This window comes from Delphinapterus leucas, chromosome 14, assembly GCF_059928025.1.
Source record: "Delphinapterus leucas isolate spDelLeu-1000000601 "Yukka" chromosome 14, BTC_Dleu_Yukka2, whole genome shotgun sequence".
NCBI classification, from domain to species: Eukaryota; Metazoa; Chordata; class Mammalia; order Artiodactyla; family Monodontidae; genus Delphinapterus; species Delphinapterus leucas.
Genome location: NC_143142.1, coordinates 24,423,592 through 24,442,488, shown reverse-complemented (window position 1 = coordinate 24,442,488; position 18,897 = coordinate 24,423,592). Strand labels below are relative to the sequence as shown.

Sequence of the window (18,897 nt, the reverse complement as noted above, 5' to 3'; positions counted from 1 at the left end):
TCACATGCTTATTGCCCATTTGTGTGGAGAAATGTCTCTTCAAGTCTTTGCCCATATTTTATTTTGTTGGTGGTGCTGAGTTCTTTATGTAGCCTGGATATTAATCCCTTATCAGATATAAGCTTTATACACACACACACTCACACACACATATGTATTTTTCCATTGTGAGTTGCCTTTTCACTCTGTTGGTAATGTCCTTTAGTGAACATACATTTTTTTTGGGGGGGGTGGAACTCAGTGCTTTGTATTTACAAAAGGAAAATTATAAAGGAAAAGTCTGAAGCTAATCAGCTGGAGACACGGGGCAAAGGTGGGAATCTGGGGGAAAGGGTAGGGTCCTCTGCAGAGAGGGAAGGAGAGGGGCTCTGGCACTAAGGAAGCCTGAGGGTCCCAGCCTCTAGGGGCTTCCCCAGGGCCAGCCCTACCCTCCCGCAGAGGCTCAGATCAAGGGGCCAGGAGCTGAGTCTCCCGCAGCCCCCTCTGGTTTTTCCAGGAGCCTGAGTTCCCAGTGCCAGGGCTCTGGGATGGCAGGGGAAACTGAGGCCAGAGAGAACCCATGGGTCCTGCCACCACTTCTCACTGTGGCGTGATCTTGGCAGCCTCAGCCCGAATAAGGGCAGTGAGGTCCTGGTTGATGAGGAAGATGAATCACAGGCTGGCAGTCTCCACCACAGAGTTGTTTCTAAGGCGCCATTTAGAGCCACACAGCACAGGCCGTCCATCAACGTAGATGGGTCGCCGGCCCTCACTGACAATGAAGAAATTACCGTTGTTCTTCAGCTTGATGACACCTTGTTTCTGGGAGACCTTCCAGGCTGGACCCTCCAGAGACAGGTCCATGTCAACCTGGTTATCCTTGGTTGCTCTGCATACGGTGATCTCTCTCGAGCACAACAGGTACTGCAGCGTGCGGCCCCGCAGCACTGCCAGGGTCTGGTTTTCAAAGTCCGGAGAGCTCATGCCTGTGATGCTCTCTACTAGCACCTGCCACTTACGCAGTTCCTGTTCCAGCTGCCGAATCTCTCGTTTCTGGCACCGGTCAGCCACTGTCAGCTCATGTTCTAGGACTTCATCTCACATGTCCTCGAGCTTACTGTCATCAATCAAGTCCTCTGCATCGGAGAAGTTCAGCACTTGGTCCCCCTTGGGCAGCGGCTGCACTGTCTGGTCCTCCAACAGGTAATACTGCTTCACGAGCTGCCAGTGGGCCTGCAGAGCCTTGGCAGTATGGGCCAGGTAGAAGGCATCAGGGTGTCTGTGCAGCAGGTCCTGGAAGGTCTCCAAGGTGGGCTGGCTGGCCGATCCCACTTTGCTCAGCAGCTGCCCTTCAGCCTTGCTAAACAGGGCCTTGCTCTGGGTGGCAGCAATGGCCTCTGGGTGCAGCTGTCTCATGGCCTGGCAGGCCAGCTTGGAGATGACAGGATCGGAGAGCAGGGCGTACCAGCACTCCTGGACTTCCCGCAGGATGAAGGGGCAGCTGAACTTCACGCCCAGGTGGACAGATGTCAGGTCATTGGTCTGCAACACGGCACTGATGAGCAGGAGGTCGTCCGCAGGCTTCCAGTGGCCCAGATCCTTGGTCACCTGGAGTGGCTGTTTGCTCTCCTTCACACGCTTCATGAGTCCAGGGGCTGGGGCTGGGCTGGGTGGCACAGGGGTTCTGGGGGCCTTGGACACCTTCTTCTCACTGGAGGAGGGTTCACTCCCCGAACAGTGCCCTGGTTCCATCCCACTGGCCCCCTTCGCCCGGGTAGAGGACTTAGTCAGGCTGCTCTCCACCAGCTCATCGTCAAACTTCTTTCTCTTGATGAACCTGGAGGAGCTTCTCCATTTAGGGATGGTGCCCAAAGCCTGTGAGGAGGCCCGCTTCTGCCCTGCCAGTGACTCCTCATCCTCTGAGCAGCTGGCAGTGCCTGATCCCATCAGGGATGAATCTAGCAGCCCCTGAAAGTCTTTGTCCATCCTCTTACAGTCCCAAAGCCACTGGTTCCAAACCACAGGGCTAGAGGGAAGGATCCCACAGGCTCATCCAAGGATTCTGACCAGGTGAGCTTAGAGGCTGAGAAGAGATTCATTCCTAGGCTGCCAGCTCCAACAGTTTCTCCGTGGCGACGGCAGCAGCCGCAGGGCCTAACATATATTTTTAATTTTAATGAAGTTCAATTTATCTATTTTTTTAAAAATAAATTTATTTATTTATTTGGCTGTGTTGGGTCTTTGTTGCTGGGTGCAGGGTAAGCAGCGAGCGGGCGCTACTCTTCATTGTGGTGCCTGGGCGTCTCATTGGGTGGCTTCTCTTGTTGCAGAGCACGGTCTCTTGGCACGCGGGCTTCAGTAGTTGTGGCACTCAGGCTCAGTAGTTGTGGCTTGAGGGCTCTAGAGCACAGGCTCAGTAGTTGTGACGCAGGGGCTTAGTAGTTGTGGCACAGGGGCTTAGTTGCTCCGCGGCATGTGGGATCTTCCCGGACCAGGGCTCGAACCCATGTCTCCTGCATTGGCAGGCGGATTCTTAACCACTGTGCCATCAGGGAAGCCCAATTTATCTATTTTTAATTTTTAAATTTTGCCTGTGCTTTTGGTGCCATACCCAAGAAGCCATTGCCAAATCCAATATCGTGACAACTTTTCCTATTTCTTTTCCTAAGATTTTTATTGTTTTAGCTCTTAGATCTTAGGTCTTTGATCTTCTTTTGAGTTTTTTGTATCTGGTGTAAGGTAAGGGTCTAACTTCATTCTCTTGCATGTAGATATCCAGTTTTCCCAATACAATTTGTTGAAAAGACTGTCCTATTCTGATTGAATGGCCTCAGCACCCTTGTTGAAACTCATTTGGCCATGTACGTAAGGGTTTATTTCCAGGCTCTTTATTTGATTCTATTTATCTATAGGCCTACTACTATAGATTTTTTTTTTTTTTTTTGCCTATGCTGTGCTGCATGTGGGATCTTAGTTCCCAGACCAGGAACTAAGTGCCCCCTGCAGTGGAAGCATGGAGTCTTAACCACTGGACTGCCAAGGAAGTCCCCTGACTACTGTAGCTTTGTAGTACATTTTGAAATCAGAAAATGCGAGAACTCCAATTTTGTTCTTCTTTTACCAGATTGTTTTGGCTATTTGAGGGGTCCCTTGAGATCGTATATGAATTTTATGACACATATTTCTATCATTTCAAAATGCATTGTTGGGATTTTGATAGGGATTGCAAGTAATCTGTATATTACTTTGAGTAATATTGACATCTTAACAATATTAAGTCTTCCAGTCCATGAACATGGGATGTCTTTCCATTTATTTGTGTGTTCTTTAATTTCTTTCAGCAGTGTGGTGTAGTTTTCCATGAAAAAGTCTTTCACCAACTTGGTTAAATTTATTCCTAAGTATTTTATTCTTTTGATGCTGTTGTAAATTGAATTACTTTCTTCATTTCCTTTTCTGGTTACACTTGTTGTTTGTGTACAGAAAGGCAACAGATTTTTGTCTGTCAGTTTTGTACATTGCAACTTTGCTGAATTATATTTTAACTTTTTTTGGTGGGAATTATTAAGGTTTTCTCCATATAAGATTGTATTGTCCGCAGACAGATAATTTTACTTCTTCATTTCTAAGTTGGCATCCTTGTCTTATTCCTGAGAGTACAGGAAAAGCTTTTTGTCTTTCGCCATTGAATATAAGGTTAGCTATAGGTTTTTCATATGTAGCCTTTGTTATGTTAAGGTAAGCTTATTCTATTAATAGTTTGTTGAGTGTTTATATCATGCAAGGGTATTGAATTTTGTTAGTGATTTTTTGCATCAATTGAGATGATTATGGGGTTTTTTCTTCCTGTATTGTGTTAATATGGTGTATTGCATTGATTGATTTTTGTGTGTTGAACCATCCTTGTATTCCAGGACTAAATTTCACTTGGTCGTGGGGTAGAATCCTTTAAATATGCTACTGAATTCAGTTTGCTGGTATTTTGTTGAGAATTTGCACATCAGTTTTCATAAGGTATATTGGTCTGTAGTTTTCTTTTCTTGCAGGGTCTTTGGTATCAGGATAACACTGGTCTCATAGATTAAGCTAGGTAGTTTTGGACTTTTCTTCAACTTTTTGGAAGAGTTTTTGAAGGATTTTTGTTAATTCTTTTTTTATGAGACTGATGCAGTGCTTACTGCACTAAGAAGGAACTTGTTAATTCTTTTTTAAATCTTTGGTATAATTCACCAGTGAAGCCATCTTGTTCTGGTTTCTTTTTTCCTAGGAAGTTTTTGATTACTGATTTAACGTCTCTACCTGTTTGAGGCCTATTCACATTTTCTATTTCTTCATAACTTAGTCTTGGTAGATTGTACATTTATAGGAATTTTGTCCATTTCATCTACAGAATCTAATTTGTTGGTGTATAGTTGTTCATAGAACTCTCATGTAACCCTTTTTATTTCTGTTTAATTGGCAGTAATGCTTACTCTTTATGATTTTAGTTATATGAGCCATCTATATTTTTTCTTAGTCAATTTGACTAAAGGTTTGTCTAATTTTTTAAAAAATCTTTTCAGGGAACCTACTCAGTTTTGTTTTGATTTTCTATTGTTTTTGTATTCTCTATTTGGTTTTTCTCTGCTCTAAAATTTATTATTTCCTTCCTTCTGTTAGCTTTGGGTTTAGTTTGTTCTTTTTTTTTCTAATCCATAACTCTCCTGTCTCTAAGGGCTGAGCTCTCTGAGCATATGAGGATTTTTTTTCACACTTCCCCATGGATATAAATCACTACATGAACATACTACCCACATATAGAGCACAATAATACTTGTTCTCGTCCTTGGGCTGGGGCCCCGTGATGGTGAGGGCAGCTTTATTCCCAATGATGGATCCAGAGGAGTGACCAGGGACCCCAGAGGAGTGGCTGTTTGTGCTGTAGATAACAGTTTGGGGAGCCTGGCCTGGGGTCTGCTGGTACCAGCTGGGGTGGTAACTGGTAGAGACTGACCCAGAGCTATGGCCACAGGTGAGGGTGACTGTCCCTCCTGGAGACACTGAAAGTGATGGCTCCTGGACCACAGTCTGAGAATCCACCCCTAAAACTGACAGGAGAGAGACAGGGCTTGTTATGGAGACAAGGTCCCCTGAGCCCCTACTTGTAGGTGCCCCCAAGGATGCATAGCCCTGGCCCCTGACCTGAGCTGTAAGTGAGGAGCCCGAGCAGAAACATCCAGACCATAGTGGGGACACTCCCAGGACACCAGCTCTTCAGCCTCCTGGGCTGGAGTGTGGGGTCCTCGGGCCTTTATATGCCTCCGCGACCCATTAGGAGGAGAAGGGGCCTCATGCAAATAAGCTTCCTGCCTCTCTGTGCCCAGTGTCCCCTGATGTCCCCTGGGGGAGGTCTCGAAGGAGGCAGATGCTGGGGCTTCACAGAGACCGGGGACAGCGTGGGGATGAGACAGAGTGATGGGGGCGACGTCTTTCACCAAATGTTCTCCCCAAGACCCTGGTGACCTTGGTCCTCCATGTCTTCCCTGGAGAGTCTGAGAGCTAAAGGAGGAGATGTGGTGTCCTCACGTCCTGCCCAGAATCTAGTCCATCCCAAATCTCACCCCATTCCTGGGTCATTTCTTCCTTCCTCAGTGAAACCCCTGCTTGTCTTCTTTGGAGGAGCTTAGCAGTCACTCCTCCTCCAGTAGTGAGCCCACTGTGACATCACAGAGCCCATGTCTGGGGTGTGAGGGGACAGGGGACTCCCTTGACTCAGCCCTGGACCCTGTCCTAGCAGCAGCGGTGTGGGGACCAGGGCTGGGAGGGCCAACACGTAGAGCTGCACGGCCAGGTTTGGGATGACAGCCTCCTTTTTTGAAGAAGCATATATTATATGACATCCCTTCAATTTAACTGCCAATTTTAGGAGAAAAATTCACAATGTCACATAGAAATTAAGATAACTCACAACATCATAGAAAACAGAGTTGAAATACATGTCACATAGCCAGAAATAAAAATAACGCTGTGTGTGAATAAGTATGTGTGAGCATCATGGGATGTTTTAAAACTCCCTTCCCTTTACATTCTGCTGTGGAGCCAAAGGACCAGGAAGGGTGGAGAAGCGATTTGGGATGTAAAGAGGATGAACAGGGAGTTCAAATTTCTTAAGTATTTGGGGAAGAGAATGTAAAAATCATGTTTAACTCACTGTTAATAAAATTATTATTTGGTATTCATGTTAGGTTTGCTGGTAAATTAGCTGTTTAATAAAATTCACATGATTCGTTTTCACATGCGTTTGAGAACCTCAACTCACAGAGGAGAAAAATATTCATACTAAATTATCTTGCTATTATACCAATGTATTGATGATAGTGTAGGGAAAATAGGCAATTCATATCTATCATGTTTTTTAAAAGAGACGGAGTATTAACACAAAAGAAAACCAAAGAATTAGGAACAAAAACACAAATAGTTTCAGTTTCCAAAATTCACTTAAGATGTTGAAAATAACAAATAACACAACAGTGAAAAAATGAAAAATAACATAAATAGTGACAAAGGGCCCCTGCGTTCATCACACTTTTGCCGTGAACACCCTGGGGGTCATGTTGTCACGGAGACAGTTCCCCCCCGAGGGGTCTCTTAGCCTCTGTCCAGGTATCACTGGAGGTCAAGTTTATTGAAGCAAGTTTATTTTGTTGTGTGACTGTCCGTCTGTCTTTGCCTGAACGGCAGGTATGGGCACTGACCGCATGACGGAGGAGGAGGAAATAAGAGGCCAGCGTGTTACACAGAGCTGAGAGCCCTTATGTCCCCTTGGGGCCCAGGTGCAGGAAGGTCACCCTCCAGTGAGGACACTGCTGCCCACATGGGCAAGAGCCAGTGGAGGGTGTTCCCAGCCTGCCTGGCCCAGGACCCTGAGCTCTCAGGACCAGGCCCGCAGTGCCCGCTGCTGGACTCAGACCCACATCCTCCCCCAGTTCACACATGCAGCCTCCTGGAAGGGCTTTCTGACACTGGCAGCTGGATCTTTCTGATGTCACCATTCAGGGCAGTAGAATGCGTCCCCTCTGTGTAGTTTGGGGCTGAGATATTAATTTCTCCAGGTCACTAATGACCTCCATACCCCTAAATGGAATGCTGACGTGCCAGGAATTTCAGGATTCCCTGATGTCTGAGTTTGATCTGACCTGCTCCCAGATTCATTACCAGAACATAACCACCTTGAACCAAGTGCCAGGCTTAAAATTCCCAGAGTACCCGTGGGTCATACCTGGTCATGATTCTGTCTGAGTCACCTTCCCAGGTTGATATGTGGTTGCTGTTGTGTTTGTAAGGTCTCCAGGTAGCGTCCCAGCGCTGATTGCACGTCTCTGTTCTTATTTCTGCCTTTGCTGTGAGAATATGATGTTCTCGCGGAAAACGTCTTTTTCTTGATTACTTCCATGGGTCTCGTTAACTGCTGAATGATACTGACAGTATTTATTTGCGACTCTGATGTATTTAAGATATTTTTAGTCTACTTTCATAATCTTTCTCAGTAAAATGTTTGATATAAAGATTGTGACTATAGGGCTTCCCTGGTGGCGCAGTTGTTGAGTCCGCCTGCCAATGCAGGGGACATGGGTTCATGCCCCGCTCCGGGAAGATCTCACATGCCATGGAGTGGCTGGGCCCGTGAGCCATAGCCGCTGAGCCTGCGCGTCCGGAGCCTGTGCTCCGCAACGGGAGAGGCCACAGCAGTGAGAGGCCCGCGTACCGCAAAAAAAACAAAAAAAGATTGTGACTATAAATGGCACTCTCATCCTTTCCAGGGCTTCCCCCTGCATTGCTGGACTTAGAAACCCTTATGTCCTGTTACCTGAACTTATTGGATCCGGGTCAAGTTCATTTGTTAAACTCCATAGATTTAATAGGGGTGGGTATATAAGGTCTGTGTCCAAAATAGTGATATTTATCCAATATCACCCCAAACAAAGGACCAGAGGGGGAAAGGTATGACAGGTCATGAAGCAAAATAGGAGAAAGTAAGCAAGTGACGGGTCTGAAAGCCGTGTCCTTAATGGGGAGGGTCTCCCAGGACCTGGAGACGAGGAGCTCCTCAGAGTGAAAGCTCCAGGAAAGGGGGGAACCCAGCTTGCTTAGGTGTCAGGGTTCAGGGCAGGAGCACAGAGCCTGGACCAGGAGAGGGACATGCAGGGGGTTGGCAGAGGCCCCCTGGGTCTCCCAGGGCACAGATGCTGGACCTCTGCTTCCTCGTCATCCTGCCCCGTACCTGTGATGGATCATTAGTATCTGGGCCCACAGTCATTGTGTTTGTACTAAGAGACCAGTAAGGAATAGAGACATTTTCACTGACGCCATAAAGATGGACCAGGATGAAAACATGAGAGTCTCAGGATTCAACAGCACAAGTGAAAGCAGAGGCCAAAGCTGAGCTGGTGTCGGTCACAGTCAGGGTCAGACAGGGGTGTGGAGGGCAGATTTTTATCTCACTTCCCCAGAGCACAGGAGTCCCTTGTGGCAGTGGCAGTGATTAGATATGTGACAGTGATACTCAGCCTCCTCACCAGGACGGCCCAGAGGTGACCAAGGAGGCCGTGTGGACAAACCAAGAGCCAGAGAGCAGCACTGAGCCCCCAGTGTCACTCACCTGTGTCCTGGGCCACAAAGGTAGGGCCTCTGTCTGCGATCTCTTGTCACTGTTGCCATGATAACCCCCATGTCCCTGCTGCTCCCTGTGCAGGAGAAGGTGCTCTCGGATCTGGGCTCATCAGGAGCGTCACAGGGGGAGGGGCACAGGCATGTACTGGGGAGTCCCTGCTCCTGACGGTCCCCAGCCCTACCCCCACCCCACAGTGTTGGAACTCCTCCAATGGGGTAGAGAGAAGAGGAGGACACAGCCAGCACCTGCGGGCTCAAGAGAACCCACTCCCGGGAGTCCCCTGGGTCCTGACAGCTGTACCCCTGACACCTCAAGTTCTCTGCTCTGACCCTCAAGGAGCAGAGTCCACGCTGTAGTGGACGGTCCACCTGCTGGGCTGGTCCCCGGGCTCTGCTGAAGATAAAACGAAGAATGACTCATTTCTTTATAGTAAGAAGAAAGGCCAGATCTACCTCTCTGGTTGCTTACACATGGATAAGCAGGCAGTATTTCAGTGCCATCATGAATTATTTTGTTTTATTTTTGTTCTAAGTTTTTAGGAGACTAAGAAGGGTTGAATTAAAAATTGGGAGTAGATCCATTACAAACCAGAATGTACTTCCAAGTACACTTTGTATATATACAATTTAATGTGAAATTTAAAAGTTGTCATGAAAAAGGTTCTGACAGGCTAAGGTTCTTGTTCCACTTTCCCATCTGCCTGTGTCTCTGTGAGGAGCACTGTTGTACCAGATTGCACAGTAATGGTCAGCCTCGTCCTTGGGCTGCAGCCGAGAAGAGTAGAAGCCCTGCATTGGCCAAGGCCTCTTTGGATCCAGAGAAGCGGCTGGGGACCCCGGAGCCCTGGTGCTTAATGGAGTCTGAGTTGTAGGACAGGAGGTACCAGGGAGGCCTCCCTGGCTTCTGCTGGTACCAGGTTATAACATAGCTGGCAACACTGTACCCACTGCTCAGGGTGCAGGTGAGTCTGGCTGATGCTCCCAGAGATGCAGAGAGGGAGGGAGGCTGAGTCAGCACAGGCTGGGAGACGGAACCTGCAGACACAGACACAGGGGGGAGATGGGGCAGGAGCTGGAGGAAAGATTCCAGGAGTCTGAGCCACACGGGCTGATGCAGGCTGGGGACTGAGACCTGGTCCCCACGGCCTGGCCCTCCCTGTGCAGTGAGAGAGGAACACGAGCAGGAGAGGAGTCCAGGCCATGGTGCTCACAGCCCCCTGGTCCCCACAGTGGGGCTGGGCTGCCCCAGGCCTCCTTTTCTCCCCCAGCCTCTGCCAGAGGAGGGGCTCCCGTGCAAATGGGTGTCCACCCAGGGCCCACCCAGCCCCTCCCTGAGCCCTGGTGCTGGAGCTCAGCTCACAGCCCAGACTCAAGAGGATGGAGGGCAGCTTCCCCCTTGGGACCCCCTGGGAGGAAGCACCTGCTGAGACCACGCAGGTCCCTGCTCAGGGGCCTCTGCCAGCCAGAGAGGACACACTGCCGAGTCCCCACCAGGGAGCACAGGCCGCGCCCCCAGGCCCAGCTCCTGGAGTGAAAGATCCTCCCTGAGCAGCTGTGCAGGGATCCAGGGCAGTCCCACAGCGCACCCTGCTGGTTTTATGTGGGAAAAAGAATCCCAGAAAATGTATAGTAAAAAAACCTATAAAATGCATCATTGCCTAGTAAGGTACAACATTGTCTACATCAGATATAACATGAGTAACAGACCAATTTCCTTATAAAATAGAAAATTTCATGGAACTGCTCCAAAGAATGACATAAGACACAGATAGTTTCACAGGAAACATTGAACAGAACTTCAGAGATCAGATGGTTCTGACTTATTTGCTTCATATTTTTTCACAAAGTTTGAAAAAATATACAATTTCCTAGTTCTTATAGAAAACATATAACAGCGATGAAAGCACCTGACTCCTTACACAAAACTATTACAGAATAGTAACATTAAATATTGATGAAAATGTTCTAAATAAAATGTGAACAGAGATTTCTTACTAGATTAATAAATTGATACTTTTACTCCCATATACAAGTTGGGTTCCCTATTATGAAATACTTTAATATAATACCAATAATAATACAATATATTATTGTCTTAAATGATCACGAAAGAAACTTTGACCCAACCTAACAGCAATTCCTAAAAAAATCCACATAAAAATACAAACAGACAGATACCTTTATAATATGATAATACATACTACCTCACACACACACAGATAACATAGTCCTTAAGCCAGGATTTTAGGGTGGTTAAAGATCAGGAACAGGCAAAGGTGACCTTTAGCTCCATTATTATTCAACATTATTCTGCAAGTAGTAGAAAGTCAGTGAATGAAATGATGTCAATGGTGAGGACATAGCATTGATGGGAAGGACCAGCAGTTCTTCCTAAAGATCCAAAAGGACATTTCAGCCTCAGACAGGCCGGTGCTGGTGCAGAAGTGATGGCAGAGGTCTCCCCACTGAGGGACTAGCTGCAGACTGTGGCTAGTACAGGTAACAGCTGGTGACCAAGTAGAGATAGTGGAGCCGGGGGGCAGAGGGGAGTCTGGGCCACCTGCCCAGGGTGAAGAGAGCCTTGGAAGGTGAGAAGCATAGTCTGCCTCCCACTCAGGCTGCATCCTGAGTCACGTCAATCCTCACTTTATGGGGGGTCCTCAAGGGGGAAGAGAATGAGAACTGCAGACGCAGAAAAGCGAGGACCCCAGAAGAGGCACCTGGTGTGATGGGCCCAGGGGGGCTATGGACGGGGGCGCTGGGGAGAGGCTGGGGACTCACTCTGCCCCGTGCAGGACTCTGGACCCTGGAGACAAGGTCTGTGACACACAGCAGACGACTTGTCTTAAGCCAATGTCTTGCTGCTGAAACTCGGCCTCTGTTCACCAGTGACAAATAGAAACGCGGAGACAGAGTTTTGGGTGAAGTAAAAGAGTCGCTTTTATTGCTTTGCCAGGCAAGGAGGCCACAGCGGGCTAATGCCCTCAAGACTGTGTGACCCACCCTGGAGGGGGTAGTGGGGAGTTTCATAGTGTTCAAGGATCAGGGCATAATCAGCTCGTGGACAATTCTCGGATTGGTTGGCATCAAGGTGACGTTTCAAGCATCATCAACCTTCTGGTTCCAACCAGTCTGGGGTCTGTGAGCTTGTGGCCAGCAGTTTTCATCTGGTGGGGGTCTGCTTCCTGTACAAACAACTTAGGAATGTGTGTCAGGCCTTTATCTACCTTCATCTTTCAGGGAACTGGGATTTCGGTGATTCTGCAGGGACTGGGAGTTTGGCGATTCTGCGATGTGGCAGAATTATAGTCTAAATTGATACCAGTTCCCCAGCCCAACAGCTATTCTTTGTCTCTCCATCTTCACGTTTCCCAATCATTCACTCCTGAGTCAGCATTCTACTTCAAAAGACGTGGACACAGGGGCTTGTACACGGTTTCAGTCTCAGGACTAACCTGGAATCAGATCAGCCAACAAGAGCACCTGAGGGCCTGAAGGATGCCTGTGATGGAGAAATAGACAGTGAAAGAGGGGTCCGTCTCAGACCTGGTGTATGAGACTGGTCCCCACCTCTGTCTATGAGCAGAGGGAGAGGGGAAAGGAAGTCAGCCTCTCAAGATTGGATAGTTCAGCCAACCAAATATGCAGGTGGAAAATCAGCACAGGAAAGGAGGCTCAGCATCGTTTGTCATTAGGGAATGTGTATTACAACAACCATGAAATGCCCCTGCGTATCTATTGGCGTGGCTAAAATGAAATTCTAGTAAGTGAAAAAAATACCCGACAGGTAGTTTCCCATGGTGATGTTGGTATGAAAATAAACAAATACTGAATCCTTTTCCCTCCATGGGTCGTACATCTACACTGGTGAATTGTTTGAAACAAAATAGGAGTCAGAACGTGAAACTGCAGTAACACAGATTCAAAGATGCGCGTTCAGTGAGCATCTTTTTGACAGTTGGCTAGAGCCATGCTGTGGGTCACTGCATCATGACGTTTATATACTGATTATTGAAGGAAAATCACTTCAAAAAGGGTGAAACGGCCACGCAAACTCTCTCACCTTTAAATTCAACACAAGGGAAGATTCTGGAATTGCTAAGCTGGAAAACTTTTAAAAGGAGTGTAACATTTCAAGCACATTTTATGGTACCAAGAAATTTTATAAAACTTTATTCTTCTCCCGTTCTAAGGTTTTTGGCACAGTTGATTTTGAAATTAACATCATGATTCAGAAAGCTCTCATAAGGGACAAGGAGACTTATTTGGGGATCCATAGTGCTGCAATGTCCAAAAAAATCCTCTTAAAAATCCTTCTAATATTTCTTTACAAGAAATACATACATTTCCAACTGGGGTGAACCATCAGAATTCTGTTACCAACATGGATACTTTGCTGGACTCTGAAAAAATGAAGGAATACAACACTTTAAAAATGTCTGAGTGCCGGTCTACAGAGGTCCCAGGGCTACATCCGTGTTTGACCCATTGATGCCATTTTATTTTCAAAGCAACGCAGTCTCTACACTCAGGTTCATTGCTGGTTCCTGCAGCGCTGACCCTGATCTCTGGTGAAATCTCACTCTTGCAGTAGAGACATGTCAAACGCCTTATGTTTGCAGTTGGCCTTCTCATTTGGAGGCTGAAAGCACAGCCTGGGGGCCAGGATGAGCACGGGGTTACTCTCTGTCTCTGTCTCTGTCTCTGTCTCTCTCTCCACACACACACACACACACACACACATCTTTCCTAGGAAATGTGTGGTACCATGGATTGCCCTCTGGATGGGTTTCACCTTCTGTTCCATTGCTCTTTACTATTGGAAACATGTCCTGAATTCTGCATGTAAGTGACTGTCATTTTTCAATTATCAGTTTTGGTATAAATTTTAGTATGTTCGTTTAAACTTTCTAGAGTTGTCACGGACATTTTCCATAGACAGTAGAGAGTTCTAGTGTGGCACCAGTCTACATCAGAAATGTTCTGTTGATCTTATCAGTAAAGCTATTAACTACCTCAATAAACGTGTCAAAGCTTGGAAACGAGGGGCCCAGGGTTTTTGTCCCATTCGTCATCTGTCTCTGTCACTGTGCTCGGCACCACTTGTATACACTTGACAGTAAGAGTCAGCCTCGTCCTCAGGCTGCAGCCCAGAGATGAGCAGGAGCCCTGCGTTGGCCGAGGCATCCTTGGACCCAGAGAAGCATCTGGGGACCCTGGTGCTTATCAGAGTCTAACTTGAACCTCAGGAGGTACCTCAGGGGAGGGCTCCCTGGCTTCTGCTGCTACCAGTATATGCCTTTACCACCTACACTGATGTCACTCTCAGGGTGCAGGTGAGTCTGGCTGATGCTCCAGGATATGCAGAGAGGGAGGGCAGCTGAGTCAGCACAGGCTGGGAGAGGCACCCTGCAGACACAGACACATCAGATGAGGAGAAGGGACAGGAGGCAGCTACTCGGGGACCTGAGCCAGAAGGAATTCCTCAGGCTGGGATGGGTCCTGGTCTCTGAGGCCTGTCTTACCTGTGCAGAGAGAGGGGAGCATGAGGAGGGCAGGGGTCCAGGCCATGGTGCTCACAGCCGCTGCTCACGACACAGAGCTGGGGCTGGGCTGCCCCACTCCTCTCTTATGCCTCCCCGCTGGCGCCACAGAGGAGGGGCTGTCACGCAAATGTGTCCCCACCCACTGCCGCTCCCCCATGACACCTGACAGGGTCTGGGGCCCTTGGACCCAGGGAACCTGCCTGATGCACTAGTTTCCCCCATGAGTCGGGGCGGGGAGGAGGCAGCTTCCAGGACCACACACGGGCCACGTGCAGGGGACTCGGCCAGGCCCAGAGAGGACACAGCTGCCCCCTCCCCAAAGGAAGCAGAGGGCCCTGCCCTGGGCCTCCGGCAGAGGAGGGCTGCCCAGCTGGGCGCCCCTGTCCTGCCCGATCCACCAGAGGCGGCCGCACAGCGCCCCCTGCTGGTCCCAGGGCCAACCTCTCCTCCTCTCGCTCTGGTCCACAATCTCACGGTCACCTGTATCCCTGACCCCTGCGTTTCCCACACGTGACTCCTCCCTACGGGGCACGAGGCAGGTGTGGTCCTGGTGTAGCCTCACTGATTCGGGTCCCTGCTCCGCGGGCGGCGGTCTAGCGGGAGGTACACGCGACATCCTGATCCAGGAGGGCGTGGGAACCGCTGCGGAGCTGAGGACCGGACTCAGGGAACAGGGAGCACAGCATATCTTCCCACGCGGGGGCTCAGAGGAGGCGGGCTGGCCCTGGTGCTGTGAGCAGGAGCTCCCGGGGACAAGGACGCTCACAGAGGAGGACACAGAAGGAGGGGACGCTGGTCCTTCCACAGCAAGTCAGGGAGGAGACTGCACACACCCTGGGGCGCAGGGCTGGGGATGGAGCAGGGCCTGGGTGCCCAGCAGGCACCCCCTGGGGCCGTCCTGCCACCTCCCCGTGTGCTGGGAGATCTTTAATCCCGGCGGTGCTGGTCCTCAGTGGGGCCAGATAGAGACCGAGCTCTGAGTAAAACTCTGGGACAGAACTTGGGACAGAGACCCAGCCAGGGGACATTCGGGGAGACTGGACGAACAGGACACAGAGGAAACAGGAAGGGGTGACATGGCACGTGGCCTGAGGAGAGACACAGGGCGGTGACCAGCTGACCCCAGGCCGTGGGACAGGAACGGGTGGTCCAGATGTCAGGTGGATGCCCGACTGACACAGGTGAGGGCAGCTGCAAGGGCAGGGGTTGCGACTGGGGGGGTGGGTGTGTGTACATTTGTCACATAGAGACCCATGGTAGGAAAGCCTGGAAACATGTTATTAAAACTCAGGACAAGGGACTCATGTCCTCCGCTAGAGGAAGGACACAGGGGCTGTAAGTCACCACCCGATGGGGGACTTAGCTGCATCATTCATTCATCCAGCCAGCCAGCCATTCATTCTCTAGAGGATATTTAAGGACTGTCTCCCGTGTACCAGACACAGGGGGAGGATGGGGATCGAGGACAGGGGCCGGGTCCCTGGAGCGGGGGAGCCAGGCCAGCAGGGGTGAAGGTGATCCTAGAGGACACGCTAGGGTCTGAACCCCGGGTCCCCACAAAGACCCTGAGATGTCAGAGTGTCAAAGAAGCACAGGTCGGAGACTCCAAGATCTCCCAACGTTCATGACGCCTAGAGTACATCACCCCACAGGACAGGCCACATCCCCGAGTGTCCGGGGACATATGATGGGGTTGCTTTGAACGCGCAGATCGACTGGGCAGGGTTGATCGACACCTTCACAGTAAGAAGCCATCCAGTCCATGAACACGGGTCTCCTCTCCCTTATCTTCATCTGCTTTAATTTCTCTGCAAAAAGAAAAATTGCAAAAGGGCCCCAGACCCTGTCAGGGGTCATGGGGAGCGGCAGTGGGTGGGGACACATTTGCGTGACAGCCCCTCCTCTGCGGCGCCAGCGGGGAGGCATAAGAGAGGAGTGGGGCAGCCCAGCCCCAGCTCTGTGTCGTGAGCAGCGGCTGTGAGCACCATGGCCTGGACCCCTGCCCTCCTCATGCTCCTCTCTCTCTGCACAGGTAAGACAGGCCTCAGAGACCAGGGCCCATCCCAGCCTGAGGAATTCCTTCTGGCTCAATCTGTAAGCCTCTCACCTACTCGGCTAATCCTAGTCCTAAGTACTTTATTCTTTTTGATGCCCTCATGAATGGAATTTTAAAAAATATCCTTTTGCTGCTTCATTTTTAGTAACTAGAAAACCAAGAAATTTTTGTAGGTAATTACTCCTCGTAACACTGTGGAAGATCCTAGTTAGAGCCCGGTATGGGGTTGTGATAAGAGTGGTTTCTCCTGTTTGTAAAGCAGGTAACAAGCGATGGAGCAGGTGGGAATATTGAGGTGGGGTCTGCCGTCCGTGGACAGTAAGATGAGCCACACAAAAGGGCGGCCCTGGACGTGTGACCATCTAAGGAACTGAAATGGCCCAGCGCTGCCTCCACTAATTATGGGGGAAAGGAAAAGCATAAAACATTTTTTCTTTTCAGTTTGAGAAAAATGTCATTAATGTATCAAGAACTTATGTAGTGATTTGTGAAGCAAATATGGTGAAAGCGCCCACTATTCTCCGATTGGGGCCTGATGATGCTAATTTGTGGAAACGCCACAAATCAGGAGCAGCCAATGTGACTTTTAGCTCCATTATTATTCAGCACCATTCAGCAAGTACTAGACACCGCAATTAAACAGGAAGAATCAATGGTTGGATCATTGAGGGGCATGGAGAGGTAGTTGTTCCAAAAGACCCAAATGTATGATGCACCTTAGATGCTCTGGTGTCAGTGCAAAAGTGTCCGAAGAAATCTCCCCTGTGAGCAAAGCACAGGCGTTCATCCTGAGGGCTGATGAGAGGGGCGTCATAGCCCTAGAAACTCCTGGGAATTGACAGATGACCCCAATGATGGAGGCTCAGGGTTCCCGAGTCAGAGTTCAGGTCTGAGATGACCTCCACCGACCCCCACCTCAGCCCCTGAGCTTCAGGGCAAAGAATGCTGCATCCCCAGCGATGGGCACATGGCCTTTCTGTTTCCTTTGAGACCCCTCCTAGGAATGGGCTGCTGAAGGGACTTTGAGGACAGAGGGGAAAGAGGAGCCTCCACACCCTGGCAGGCCCCAGGGATGAACGTGGACCCAGGGCGGCAGCAGAAGCAGCAACAGAAACTCCAACCAGACCCTAAGCAGGAAGCTGCTGGGTGGCCCCACCTCCTGCAGATGAGAAAAGAGTCCTGGTCTCGGTTACTGCTCGCCTGGAGCTCTGGGTGAGCCTGAGAGGCTGTCACAGGAAAGGCAGGAGAAGCAGCCTGGTATCAGCTCAGCCCAGTGATGGCTAAGGAGGCCAAATGCCAGACTTGGGACCAGGGAACTGATCAGGGACCGCTGTCTGTCCCCCACTAGCATCAGAGTTGAGGAGCTTGGGGCCCTATCCTGGGAGCTGCTGGTCCCAGGACACGTACTGGACAGTCTGATGTGTCATGATTCGGACACAGCTGGACTCTGGCCCCTGGTTCTGACCTAACCCATCATGGACTCTGTCCCCAGGGCACCTTACCCTGGCATCCAGGGATTCTGCTCAATTTGAGAAAAATTGGACAGTTTTGCTGCCTAGGAAAAGCCTGGGCGGCGGAGGGGGCGGGGTACAGAATTAAGATGTAAACAGATTTTCTGGACCAAGTTCCCTGGTGTGGGTCTCAGACCCCAGTTTTAGGCCAAACAAACAACGGAAGCAGCTGACTTGGTAGAGGATGGTTCTGCCCCGGGAGCCCCAGTGCTGGGGGGACAGCAGGTTTTTGTCTCACTTCCCCCCTGGCTTGCACACTGTGTGACCATCCAGGCTGTCATCATAAGACTGGCAGTAATAATCAGCCTCGTCCCCAGCCTGGAGCCCAGTGATGGTCAGGGAGCCCGAGTTGCCAGACTTGGAGCCAGAGAAGCGATCCAGGACCCCCGAGGGTCGCTTGCTATTGTCATAGATCAGGAGTCTGGGGGCCGCTCCTGGGACCTGTTGGTACCAGCTCACATAATTACTCCCGATGCTGCTGCTGCTTCCAGCGCAAGAGATGGTGACCCTCTGGCCCAGGGCCCCAGACATGGAGCGCGGCTGAGTCAGCACAGCCTGGGCCCAGGATCCTGCAAGTGGAAGAGACAGAGATGGTGATTCTGGGGTCCAGACACAAGAGCAGGAAGCAGGGCCCGTGGTCTTCCCGGGGTCCCTTCCCCTGTCCCCGCATCCAGTCACCTGTGCAGTGAGCGACCAGGGTGAGGAGCAGAGGGGACCAGGCCATGGTGGACATGGTCACGAGGTCCTGCCTTCTGTGTCCCCACAGCTGAAGCAGAGTGTCCCCAAGTCTCTCCTTCCCCTCTTCATACTCTGAGAGAGGGAGGGTCCATTCATGCAAATGACACCCCCCCCCCACCAGCTCTCTGGTCCCTCCCTGGGCCCTGGGTCAGGTCCCCGTGCTGAGCGTGGCAAGGGGGTGGGCAGGGGCGGGGCTGGGTGGGGCCCAGGGGTGGGAGGTCACAGCAGGCAGCCCTGAGCTGAGACCACCAGGCAGTGCTGGGGAGCTGGTCCCCGCTCTCATCCCCCAAGACCCTCAGGAATGGCCCCCGAGCGCCCCCTGGTGTCCAAGCCCTGAAACACACGCCGTGTGCCCTGGTGACCAGAGCCCCTCAGGGTCAGCTCCTGCCCCCTGCTCTGTGCACTGTCCCCTCCTTAG

General features: G+C 50.3%; 1 pseudogene and 1 gene segment (V, D, J or C); both read right to left on the bottom strand.

Moving 5' to 3' along the window:
- Positions 1-579: 579 nt before the first annotated feature.
- Positions 580-2,872, bottom strand: LOC111162797 (microspherule protein 1 pseudogene; annotated as a pseudogene).
- A 15,088-nt stretch (positions 2,873-17,960) lies between these two features.
- LOC115804092 (immunoglobulin lambda variable 1-40-like) lies at positions 17,961-18,532 on the bottom strand. The segment is given in 2 exon segments: positions 17,961-18,310; positions 18,420-18,532. Coding segments are annotated over 2 exon segments (390 nt in total).
- Between the last annotated feature and the right edge of the window lie 365 nt (positions 18,533-18,897).